This window comes from Mastigoproctus giganteus, chromosome 1, assembly GCF_048544385.1.
Source record: "Mastigoproctus giganteus isolate SK-2022 chromosome 1, ASM4854438v1, whole genome shotgun sequence".
Classification (NCBI taxonomy): Eukaryota; Metazoa; Arthropoda; class Arachnida; order Uropygi; family Thelyphonidae; genus Mastigoproctus; species Mastigoproctus giganteus.
In genome coordinates this window covers 52322050-52335791 of record NC_143575.1, presented here as the reverse complement: position 1 = coordinate 52335791, position 13742 = coordinate 52322050, and the positions used below count along the sequence as shown (strand labels likewise).

The following is a 13742-nucleotide window of genomic DNA, read 5'->3' as shown; positions in this document are numbered from 1 at the left end:
AATCTTTTTTATCCTTTTATTATGTTAATTATATCATGGTTTCTATACTTTTATTTGTACATTATTTCTGGATATATTATTCATATAATATGTTTAGCAATATTAGTCTCTGCTGCTTTGCATGAGTCCATATTATCTACTAAAAATTAATATTTTTCCCTACAGTGTACCTTCATATTATATTATTCATTTGTTTATTCTTATTTTGTAAGTCTCTCTCTCTCTCTCTCTCTCTCTCTCTCTCTCTCTCTCTCTCTCTCTCTCACACACACACACACACACACACACACACACACACACACACACACACACACACACACACACACACACACAGTAGAGCACTGATTATCTGGAATAATGAATGTCACATGCTTTCACGATAAATAATTTTTCTGGTTAATGAACAATGAAAAATATTTTAAAAAGCACACATTTACTGTATATTTTCATTTTCTTTTAATTTAGTCAAACTGATGCACATATTTATAGTATGTGTATTCACACACAAAATGTTTTGTATGGATGAGGTGGGACATCGTCTCTAATACTAACAACACTTCCTTACTTATTTTATATTTTTTGTGTATAAAGATGGTTATGTACCATTCCTTGAAAACAGCGATGTCAATCTAAACATTTCAATGATTTCTGTTTGTTTGTTTGTTATTTGGTTTTTAGGAGCATTAGCAACTAAGGCTATATTGCTCCGGGGATATGTGGTGGTCATTCCCTGACCTTTCGGCATCCTCTGTATTTGGTGGTCACAGGCTTAAACCCCAGTCTAATCAAGAAGCGTGTGCTACGCTACGCACTGCTGCTCCTGCCCACCTGGCTATGGAGGTACCCGCTCAATGATTTTTGCATACACACAAGTTTGATGTATGACTACTCTGGAGCATCTTATTTTTTTTTACTCTCTCTCTCTCTCTCTCTCTCTCTCTCTCTCTCTCTCTTCCCCCCCCTCCCTCCCCACGATGCAAAAGTCTTTTGAAGCAAAGATTTCCAAAGAAGTCTGTCTAGTTTCGCTGGCATTATACTAGTTTTCTTTTTTCATAATCTTCTGAAATTAAGAAAAATTAGAAGTTTATAATGAAAATTCTCTGATACTGGCTGGTTAGCTGACAGCTTTATTCCTTGGATTTCTGTCACATGGCATGATATAATTTGAAATTTTTAAGTCACTCAGTACTTGCCTTACCTTCTGCGGGACCATTTAGTCTTTTGTTGAAATCTAAGGTCTTTTTCACACAATACAGAATACATGATATTGGCCACTTACACTTTGCAGACAAAGCTGCAAGTGAAGAAGCATTCTTCTTAAAGTCATAAATTAGACAATCCTACATTAAATTCCTTAGAAAGTTTTTCCTTAAGCTCCACCTTTTCAATTCTTTAAAGAATTGTGTTTTTGCTTTTGAATGAAGAACAATACATCAAAGTTTTGGTGCCATCATCAAATACACAATATTTTCAACCAAATAATTAGGCAGAAAACTTTAGCCTTCATGTTGAATGAAGGCTAATAATTAGATAACCCAGCTGATGTGGCAGATGAATTGAATAGGTACTTTTCGTCAATTTTTAATGACAAAACACACTTCATGCAGAGAAGAGGCTGTGCAACTGAGACTGAACCGTATGAAATTAGTGATGTCATAATTACAAATGATTGTTTATTAGAAAAACTTTTAAGCAAAAAGTGATGTAAGGCTCCCGGAGTTGATGGCATTTACCCTGTAGTTTTGAGGGAGTGCACGGAACCATTGAGGTTAATTATGAGAGCATCTTTGGACTCAAGGGAGATTCCTTTGGATTGTGGGATGTATCGCCAATACATAAAAGCAGTCCTCAGACTGAAGTTGGTAACTAGAGACTGGTTAGTCTGACTTCAGTGGTAGGAAAAATCTTAGAGCCAATGATTAAGAGTGCAATCCAGGGATATTTAGATAGATGTGGCATTCTGAAGGATAACATGGCATTATTAAGGGTGAATCATGCTTAATTAACTTAGTAGGCGACTTTGACACGGTTACTCATGAGCTGGATTTATTGAGCTCATAGATTACATGAGCTGGATTTATTGAGCTCACAGATTACATGAGCTGAATTTAGGGAACAATTTTGACATAGTTTATTTGAATTTTAGCAAAGCATTTGATTCAGTCCCCCATGAGAGGTTACTGTATAAGCTTGAACAGGTTGAGATTACTGTTAAGATTCTAAGAGGGATTGCTAGGTAGCTGCAAAGCAGAAGACAGAGAGTTGTGATTAATGGATATTCTTCAGATTATTGTAATGTCAGAAGTGAGGACCCTCAAGGATCGGTTCTTGGACCACTCTTGTTTCTCATTTTCGTAAATGACATCGAAGAAGGGATAGGAAGGCATGATGTCAAAATTTGCATATGATGTAGATTGGCAGATTTGTTAATGATCAGTGCCAAGCAGTGCTCCTTCAGGATGACTTTAACAGACTTCAGAGATGGTCAGAGAAGTGGTAGCTATGTTTTAATGCTGCAAAATGCATGGCCTTACACTTGGGGAATAGCAACCCACAAATAAATTGTACACTTGGTGAGGTTGAATTGAAAACAGTGGAGGAGGAAAAGGATCTGGGAGTTACAATACAAGCAGATATGAAGTTTTCTGAATGGTATAAACAGGCAGCCAAGAAAGCTCATGGTGTCCTATCGATGGTTTATCAAATGTAATCCTGTAGAGATAGGGAGGTCATGACCCATTGTACAAGACAATTGTAAAACCACATTTGGGATACTATAAAGGTCAACTGAATAGTTGACCTTTGAATTTATTTTTTTATTTATTTATTTATTTTATTTTATTTTTTTGTACCTGTGCAGCAAAAGCCTGTGGCTTCCTTGCACTATATGGTGAATATTATTACTATCTCCTCTTGTAGTAGATTCATTTTTGGAGTATCGTATTAGATTACAGTAAGTGGCTGAAAACTATAACGAATATTGATAAGTTGCATCCACTGTAATAATATTCCAAGGTTTTATTAATTTTATTGCTTCATTTCAAAGGAAGCAAATATCAAAAAAAAAAGTTTTAAATATGAGGCTGAAAGTTATGGAGCTTTGTTTACATTGCTATACTCCATTACTTGTAACTGTAAAACTCAAAAATAAGCTACACATGTGTGCATGGGATGGATGGTGTGGGGGGGGGGAGAGATCATGGGATGAAACATCAGTTTAATATACAGAGAATGCACTGTTTCAAGTTGATAAAAAAAAAAAAAAAAAAAAACCAGTTTTGAAACATGGAAGGAGAACATTGCAATATAGTCAACAAAGTGCAGAATATGAACATATACAGTCGAACTTGGTTATAGCGAGCACGGAAATAATGAGATCACAGCTTTAACAAGCAAAATTCCATAATGATTTTAATTTATGCATATTCCCATACAATTGCTCACTGTTGTAACGAGTGCACTACATGGATATACGGAACAAATTTTGGTAACTATGCAAACATTCTTAATTGCTCAGGTAGTCAGAAAAACCCAATTCTTGGAATAGACGAAAATGAAAAGGGCGACAGCTTTATGACCACCTGCATCGGACTAGCAGCTGGTTTAAGTCCTTGTCCTCTGGGGACAGGGGCTATACAATAGAGTGAATGGGCATTCCGCTTGTCGCATTACTCTATTTACAGATTGTCTTGTATTCACTGAACCATAAGTTTATTTCAGGACTTCTAAGAATTTTGGAAACAGGACTTCTAAGAACGTTGTATGCATTTCGGAACTTCCAGGAACATTGTACGCATTTCGGGATTTCTAGGAATGTTGTATGCATTTCGTTGTTGTTGTTATTTGGTTTTTAGGAGCATTAGCAACTAAGGCCATATTGCTCCGGGGATATGCGGTGGTCATTCCCTGACCTTTCCGCATCATCCTTATTTGGTGGTCATGGGCTCAAACCTCGGTCTAATCAAGAAGTGTGTGCTTTGCAATGCTGCTGCTGCCAGCCTGGCTACAGAGGCACTTATACATTTTGTGACTTCTAGGAATGTTGTATAGTATGAATCAGAGCTGTACTACTCAATATGTTCTACGTTGATAATAATATTAGTAAAATAATAAGAGGAGTTTACCTCAATATAGTGCGTAGAACACTTCCGTATGATACCCTCCAGAAATTAAAACGAAAAAAATCGACAACTTAACAGTACATTAGAGTAAAATATAAATAATTAAATAATCAATTTAACACAATACAAATTAAAAATCAAATTAACGCAATTAAAAGAATCAAATGAAAATATTCAAAACGATTTTCCTTCCTGAAGCTGACAACACTTTTTCAACCGTATGTCGTTATCACAGGAATGAAAATTGTGTTAAATTGATTATTTAATTATTTATATTTTATTCTAATGTACCTTTAAGTTGTCGATTTTTTCATTTTAATTTCTGGAGGGTATCATACAGAAGTGTTCTACGCACTATATTGAGGTAAACTCCTCTTATTATTTTACTAATAAGGAATGTTGTATGCATTTCATGACTTCTAGGAACGTTGTATGCAGATCACTATCATTTTAAAGTAAATTCAGTTAGAAACAAACCTTTCCTTCGGAAAGATGTCTACTAACAAAAGAAAGTGTCTCAATTCGTGAAAAAGTCAAAATTATTGGGGAGTTAGAACGTGGTGTAAAAAATATTGAAGTGTCAATTACAAAGACATCTACAACAGTTGTGCTAAGAAGTGACAACTGAAGTTTAACATTGACAAATGCAAAGTACTGCATATGGGTAGAAGTAATCCCAGGAGAACGTACCAACTGTGTGGTACTACATTTAGGGTGATAGCAAATGAAAAAGACCTGAGGGCAATTGGCAGTCAGATATGAAGTTTACTGAGCAATGCAGAGAGGCTGCCTGAGCAGGTCATGGGGTATTGTCAATGATATACAGGAATTTTGGTAGCAGGGGAAAAGGAGGTGACTATCCCTTTGTATAAGGCAATGGTCAAGCCATGCCTTGAGTACTGCGTACAGGTCTGGAGGCCTCATTTTAGGAAGGATGTAGAGTTGCTTGAACGTGTACAGAGAAGGGCAGCAAGATTGGTGAGGGGAACGATGGGGGGGGACCTCTTAATAAGATAGGCTTAAGTTTTGCAAATTGCAGCGGCTGAAGACTAGGCACCTGTGAGATGATCTGATTGAGGTGTATAAGGCCTTGAATGGGTTGAACATGCTGAATTCTGATGGGATTCTTCTGCTTGCTCAGATTACAAACCTGAGGGGGCATAAATTCAAACTGAGGAAAGACAGTTGCAGAATAGATGTGCATAAAATTTGCCTTTCTCCTGAGGGCATAATTACTGGAACAAACTTCCATCTGTCGTGGAAGTTGATAGCTTAAATAAATTTAAGGAGGAACTGGACAAACTTTGCTTGCTTTCTTGAATCACATGCCTCTACTACTACAATGCCGACAAAACAGGACTTTTGTATAATTTGAAACCTGACAATACATTTAAATTCAAAGTGGAAAAATGTGTTGGTGGAACAAATATGACAGGAACTGATTAAAAAACATTTTGTGATAGGAAAATTGTTAACAGGAAATTTCCTTACGTTTAAAAATGTAAGGAAACTTTCTTGTTTGCAGTGCAATTCCTGTGGATTACACTGCAAACAAGAAAGCTTGGATGACTTCGTATATTTTTCGGCAATACATAAATGACTGGAATAAGGAACTATTCAAAAAGAAGAAAAATGTTTTATTGTTAGTTGATAACTGTTGTGCACATCCCCATATTCAAAATTTGTCCAACATTAAGCTAGTGTTTCTGCCTCCCAATGCAACATCAATTTTACAACCAATGGACATAGGTGTGATCAAGAGTTTGAAAGGATTTTATAAAAGGTTTCTAGTTCTACATCTGATCAGTCAAAGAGAACAGAAACTTACCGAGTCTATATCGATACTGGATGCTATAAATTACTGTATGATGCATGGAACAATGTTACTTCAACAACCATATCAAATTGCTTCAAGAAATCGAAATTAAATTCAAAAGAAATTTCAATTGTAGATAAGATGGAAATGAAGAAAACAACTTACTGTTATCCAAATGATTGCTATGTAATAACGTTGTAGGTTTTAATACAGATAACACCAATGAATTTGTACGAGTCGATGACAACTTATTAAGTAGTGGTCTTCCTACAGAGAGCGACATTGTAGATGCTGTTCTCAACGAAGAAAACGATGATAGTAAAGATAATGATTGTGATGATGATATGATGACAATTGCAAGTGAATCAAAATTAGTGCTGACAATCCCACAAGCTCAAGGTCCAATGGACATTTTAGTCAATTTTTCTGAAGGAAATGAGGCAAGTGATGAGACTTAACGCATTGAGTGTTTTAAGGGGAAACTTAAGAAATATCAAAGTGAAATCTTTAAAACAAACATCAATTTTAAGATTCATAAATAAAGACTAATTGAAATTGTGCTTATTATTAAACAGTATTGTTTTTAATTACAGAGAAATAGATTGTGTTTACTATTAAGTGTATGGTTTTAAAATTACAGAAAATAAATTGTGCTCAATATTAAGTGTACTGTAGTTTATAGAAGCATATTAATACAAATAATATGTAGGTATATACTTATATTGTTTTGTTTTCTCTCTAATATTTCTTTTGTTTTTTGAATCTATATTTTTATCAAGTTATTGAGAATTTAAAAAAATAGGAGGTAGATTTAACTCATCACAGATATAAAATGTTCACTGTTAAATGTCCCCAGGGATTTCCCCATCTCTGCTATCACTGATATAGCAAGTAACGGTTATAGTGAGGAAATTTTTCAGTCCCTTGATGCTCGTTATAACCAAGTTCGACTGTATTTAAAAAGAAAAGAATAAAAAAGTTTCATTATAGTTACTTGACATTCCGGATAACTGATGTTCTGCTGTGTATGTACCAGCAAAATGCACCAGAATGGAAAATGCAACAGAGTTGCCACTATTTGTCATCTGTACCTTTTTGTCATACTTCGTCTGAAATTTTTGAATTTAGCATTAAAATTGGACTAAGTATTACCATTTGGATTTTGCAACTTCTAAATTTAAATTTTGACAATACTGACTGTTTTTGTCTTAAATGGAAAGTTGTCCCCATCTTCAGTTTAGTCTAAAAACATCATCTTATACTTTTGAAATAAACATAAACCAATTTTAATTGTATTAAAATGCAAAACAAACATGACAGCTATGTAATGTCTGCTGTTTAGTACATGTGCATTTTCCAGTTTGTGTTGCATCTCCAAAAATGACAGTTATTAATATTATTACATTGTATTATTAAGATTATTTCCCCATAAACTAATTCATATTATAAAATAGTTTATGCTCATTTTTAGCACCAATTTTAACAACAAATCTAAAAATATGACCAAATATTAACAAAAAAGCTCAAGACAGCAACCTAAACCTAAAAATAAATGAGGCAGACCCCAGTGCCTTTTACATAAAACATCTTATTACATATAAACACACACAGGGGTCTCTCATAACATGTGGGCTATATTTCTAGGGTTGATTCTAGACATGGAAACAATGGAAAAAAAAAGTTCATATAAACATGTATCCAATTTTGAGCAGTTATGGAACCATAGCTGTTTGAATTTAAAAAAATGTGGATAGATGTTTTCAATAGTAAAACAAAATAAAAAATATTCAAATATCAACAGCTCTGTAACCAATCAGGATTGGACATGTAATTATGTACAATTTTTCCACTGTTTTCAGGTTCTGGTGTGTGTGAAGTTATTTATATAACCAGCCAAGATGAAGGAAACTGACTGTGTTTCTGGTAGTGCCATTGATTGGTGGATTGAATTAGCAATATGGAAGATCTGCAGAAAAAAATATCCTCAATTCAATTGCTGCAGATATTGGGGATGGGTGCATTTATATTTGGCTAAATGGATAGTTTACAACAGCTTGTAATTACTGTTATAATTAATTTAAGATTAGGAATGACAAAGTCTGGAGAAGAATGAGAAGTGACTACAGCTTATGGAAAGCAGTGATGAAAAGGAAGTGGATATATGCTGGACATATTATTATTACTAGCCATATAGTGCAAGGAAGCCTGAGTCTTATGCACTTCTGTGTGTCCTATGTGGAGATTGCATTGAACTTGGATACTTGGAAACTCTGACAAGATTGGGAAGGGATTTTAGAGAAAAGAATTAAAGGAGGAATTTTTCAAGTCCTTGAATAAAGAAAATGACTTCAGATGAGTGGTTCGAAAGAGCAATGAACAGTGTTGAAAAATAAGGGTGTTATTACCAAATTTTTGGGAAATAACAAGGACAAATTTATAATATACTGTTAACAACAATGACATATCAATGACTGTCAATGACACATTATAATAGATTGTAATAAGAGTTTGAAACTTCATTTCTCACATTTCAATTAAAAATGTTCGCAGTAAAAATCTCGGCACTATTAGCAAGATACAAAGGGTTTCGTCAAGATATTAAGGAAACAAAGAGGAAGTGTCGGGTAAAATGGAGCATTACTATTATAGCTGATGATCATTGATGCTAATAATGAGAAGCCCCTTAAGTAATACACAAATAAAAAGCAACAAAATACAGTTTTCAGAATAACAGATTTAGATTTTACAAAAAAAAAAAATAATAATAATAATAAAATGAAATGTTCACCATATCAAAATAAAATAATTTATGTTACTGCTCTTTTCCTTCCCAACTTATAAAACTTCCTTATGTGATAGAAAAAAATTAAGACTCACTGATTAAAATAAAAACAACTTTTAAAAAGTCTAAATTTAATGGATTTGTAATTAATCATTTTTAGGTGACAATAAAAAATATTTGCTGAAATCTTTACAATTTTCTTATATGAATGTTTGGTTTTAAATTTTCCATAATATGCAAGTATTTCCTTTATTGACTCTGCTGAAATGCTTTCTGCTCTACAGTTCTCTTTTATATAAAATCATGGTGAATCAAGTTGAATACAAAGCTGATTTGCAAATTGGTTGGTTGGTTAGTGCTTTGGGGTTCTTTGGCACATCAACTACACTTTTTTTTTTGCATATTAATATAGTACTGGACATGAATTTTATCATGTATTATGTCTGTACTAGCATGCGTTATGTGGGCTGAAAAGCCTGGCAGCTCACAGGGAAAGCTAGCAGCTACAGCCCTGATTGAAGATGTCTTTTGAAAATTTCTCCTATCTTGATTTGAATCCAGACTTCTCCAAACAAGTGACAAACTAATTATGCTGTCACAGAGGACAAAATTAGTGATCACCCATTCATCTGATCATTTAAAACTTTTAGAATATATGCAGGTGGCTGGCAAAATCACAGAGGATACACAGAAAAACTATCAATGTATTGTAAAGTTGAAATCATATGACAGGCTACAATAATCATCTCTGTAGGTGTAATTATCTAAGATTAAACAGATTAATGGCCACCTGATAAATTCTAAAATAATCATAAGGGGCTCACATCTGGTGAGTATGGGCTTGGCCCACCCAGGGTCCTGAGCTGGATATCATCATTCTTCTCTTTCTTGGTGATTCCCTTCCCTTCTCTTCTACTTCTGACACACACTCTCTCTCTCTCTCTCTCAGGGTAATTCAGAATTTTTTTTTTTTGTTGGCTGGTGCAGCATAAGCGTCAGGCTTCCTTGCACTATATGGATAATAATAATAATACCACTTTGCAATCAGTAGCCATAAACCTTCTTGGCAACTGAAATTGAAGTTTGAAATATTTAAGGTAAGTGCAAAGTTCTATGGCCACTTACATGAGTATGGTAAGTGGCTGACATTTAAGCACAGTTTGATTTAAAGTATTTTGCACAGTTTTAACTATGCAAACTTTAAATCAGATTCCTCCACTTTCCTTCCACACCTTTGAAAAAGGAGATGAGAAGTAAGTTTATATAATGCATAAAAATCACACAACATAATAGCACAGAGTGGGTTAGTATTTTAGTCTACCAACTAAAATACTAAACCTAAAATACATGGTTTTAGTCTACCAACTGAAATACTAGATGCTGTGATTTTTGGAGATACAATAAAATAAAAAAATTAAAAAATTAAAATTAGTAGAATCCTGGCTATCTGAATAACCAATTCCAGATAATTTTTTTGGTTAATTAATTTGTACATACTTATACCGCTTATGCCTGACATCTTTCATGCCATTTTGAAAGATGTCAAGTTTTTTTCCATGATATGATGAGCATTAAATGTCAAATTAGCTGTTTGTTTCCATGGTACTTATTCATCATAATGACCTGACTTTATTTTCAATTTCTATCTGATTCAAATAAGTATTTAATGGTAATGATGAAACTATTTCCTTATCTGTCAAAAAAATGCAAAACCTAAGTCATTATGGAAACAACCTACAGTTTTTTGTTCAGTGCTGCCAACAAATGGTTCAGTGCCATTAAACTGTAAAGAAAATTTAATACAGAGTTAATCTAACTTTGTAGAAAAAAATTTGTCTTTATGGAAAGTTAAATCAAGGAACTATACAAATAAAATTTAAAGAACAAGACATATCAAAAAAACTAAGCTTGATGTAACAGTGAAAAAAAGTTAAACAGGCTGGACAAATTAACTATGCCAATTCTATATAACACCAACAACATCAATGCAATGATTTAAACTTCACTGAAAAAAAAATAATAAACTGTTTACAAATTGACTATTACATAAATTTCTATTTCAGTGTTTTATGTAATAATGAATATGTAACTTCTTTTTTACTGGAAAGTTTTTATGCATTTCAATACCACTGTTGTTGGTATTATAGTGACATAATTGAAACTGACTCTATTCATAATGCTTTATATACCTGTAAGTGAAATGATTTTGGTTCACTGATGTGATAGTTTGGTTTCTTATAGTTAAATATTAAGCAAATCACTTTCTTTTAGTGAAATTGGAGGGTGGGAGATATAACGGAACAAAAAAATTAAACATAATTAAAATTTCAGATAACTGGAATTCTACTGTATCACCTATAACATATACAGATGTATCATATTTACCTTAACAGTTCCTCCATAGCCTGATCCAACTTTATATATCGTTCCTCCACTAAGAATGTATAAATATTTCCCATCACATGTGACTGAAGATCCTTGTCTGTACTTTGCTGTAACAACAAAATAACAAAAACTCATAAAAAAAATATATCCTCTAAAGCTAAAAAAAGTTCCTTATTTTTTTTTTTTTTTTTTTTATGGGGAAAAATATTTTACCCAAATAGAACTACAAGGAATATCAAAGTTGAACCTGCTTAAGCGAGATAGCAGCTATGAATCCTTTCCCATCCAAAAAGTTGAAAGTGCCTAGTCCTGATAAAATGTTCCACTAAATTTGTATATTTATTTTTACTCATTTAAAAGAATTTCATGCCTAAATTCATTTTGGCTATCTCGTAAAAATATCCCATAATGAATTGTTTTATAACACTGTTTCAAACAAAAAAAAAAAAAAAAAAAAGGGCTTCTCTACTGACATAGAGAAGTACTATTTATTTAAACATGGAGCACTGTTCACCTTGACAATGAATTCCTCAGTATAAAACATTACATCAAATTAATCGGCACTTTCCTATTAGATAGAGAGGCTCAACTTATTTCAACATGGAGTATTCAGGATACCCCAAGACCAAGATAACTAAACAAAAAAGGTGGTATAAGTGCAATGTGTAAGAGATGTTTTTTTTCTTTTAATGAAAACCCCAAATTAGCGGTATTAGAATCTACAATACCTCATCTAAAATGTGAGGTATCAAAATCTATAGTACTTAGTACCATGCATGGGTTGAAGGTTGAGAAGATGAAAGAAGATTTATTTGCCTAATTAAAGAATTTACAATCCCTGACAACGAGATTATGGCATTGTTTGATGTCGTGTTATGGAGAATGACTCAAACCTACCGAGCAGAACATCGCTATCCACAGAGGACATCTGTACTGCCCTCAACCTATGCTTGTCGGGGAGTGTAATTACCTTAGGCGGTTCACTGTACAAGCAGGTACATGGTACAGCTATGGGTGCCCATATCGGCTCCGTTGTTGCTAACATCACTATGGAGGAATTAGAGGAATAGATATTCCTGAGCCCGCCTGTACCTATTACAATGTGGTGCAGATATGTCAGACATCTTCACCGTCATCCCATGTGATTCAGAGACAGCACTGATAGAGTACCTCAATTCTCTATCACTATTCATCCAGTTCACTTTAGAACTAGAAGTGAATGGGTCTCTTCCATTTTTAGATGTTCTAGTAAAGCAGGTGGGCACACATCTGGAAACTTCGGTATATCATAAACCAATGTGGTGGGGGGAGTTTGCTAACTACAGATTGGGCCACGCCTCTAGTCATCTAAACAGCATGGTCTGCTCTATTCTCCCGAGCTTAGAGCCATTCCAGCTCAGAGGAAGCTAGGCACACCGAGATTTCCAGAGTAAAAACTGACCTGGTCAATTGTGGTTACCCAACCCATTTATTAGACAAGTGCTTGCTACAAGAGCTTACAACCCACCCAAGGCCATCATCCCCACACGACAATATGTCTACCGCCTATATTCCCTACTATCCGGGCACATCAGACCGGATTTCAAAAATCCTCCAAAAATACCATATAAAATGCAACTACCTGGTAGGAGCCTATGTTCTCTGATTTCTAATGTGAAAACTCCAGTCACCCTTCTTTTGCGTAGCGGAGTGGTATACCACATAACTTGCAATGATTGTGGCAATTGCTATATAGGGAAGAGCTCGAGATGCCTTCAAGTCTGCTTTGCAGAGCATGACACATTGATTCGCCTTGGTGACACTGACCACTCTGCAATCGCAGAACATTTCTTGTCGACTCACAATGACCTTAACCCTAAACGCGATTACAAAGTGATCGACCAATCCCGGCACTTCTGCCACCACCTTTGGCTAGAATCGTTAAACATATCATGCAATTCAAGAACTTTGAATCGCTGCAAGGGCACGAGACTACACCCTATCTTGGAATCAACTGTCTTGAAGCTCGACAAACGCTGGCAGCAAACCCAACAATGAATGCCAATCTAGCATATAAATGCACAATCATGTGGCCATGTATGCACCAGAGCATGCACAACTCTTGCATCTGTTAAATTTTTATCTCTAACGTCCATATTCTGTTAGAATCTGTATACGTTATAATGCTGAAGAAAGGGCCCGTTTACTCTGAAAGCTCCATTTTTAATCATTAAAATTTGTCACTGGATGTACAGGCAGTTCTCGCTTTACGAGTTCCCGGGTTTACGAGTATTTTTTCCCAAGTATCAACAAAATCGAAAATATGAATATTAATTGCAAAAAAAGAATGAAACCACGTGCGTAACTATACAATACAGTGTACTCCGCTTTACAATATTAATCAGTTCGAGGGACACCATCGTATCGTTAAAATACTGTAATGTGAAGCCAATAACACATTGTTTTTTGGTAATTTGTTTCAAGATCTCAGAAGTTGAAATTTTCGCTGTATAACTAAGCTATTTATCTTTCTAAAATGTAACTTTTTAAGGTCCCGAGTGTGCCCTTAAGGCCATATAAAAGGTCATGAGCGTGGTTTGTAAATTGTATTAGTTACCAATTCAAATCATTAAAATGCACTACACTTTCATCGTTATCA

At 34.4% G+C, this 13742-nt stretch overlaps 1 protein-coding gene across 4 annotated transcripts in view; it reads right to left on the bottom strand.

Moving 5' to 3' along the window:
* Positions 1-13742, bottom strand: part of hiw (MYC binding protein highwire) — a 1043263-nt gene that overhangs the window by 921362 nt on the left and 108159 nt on the right. For all 4 annotated transcript variants that reach the window (XM_090372846.1, XM_090372865.1, XM_090372875.1 and 1 more), the window contains exon 7: positions 11105-11211. In XM_090372846.1, coding sequence (XP_090228972.1) covers positions 11105-11211 — 107 coding nt within the window. The remainder of the gene's footprint in view (positions 1-11104; positions 11212-13742) is intronic.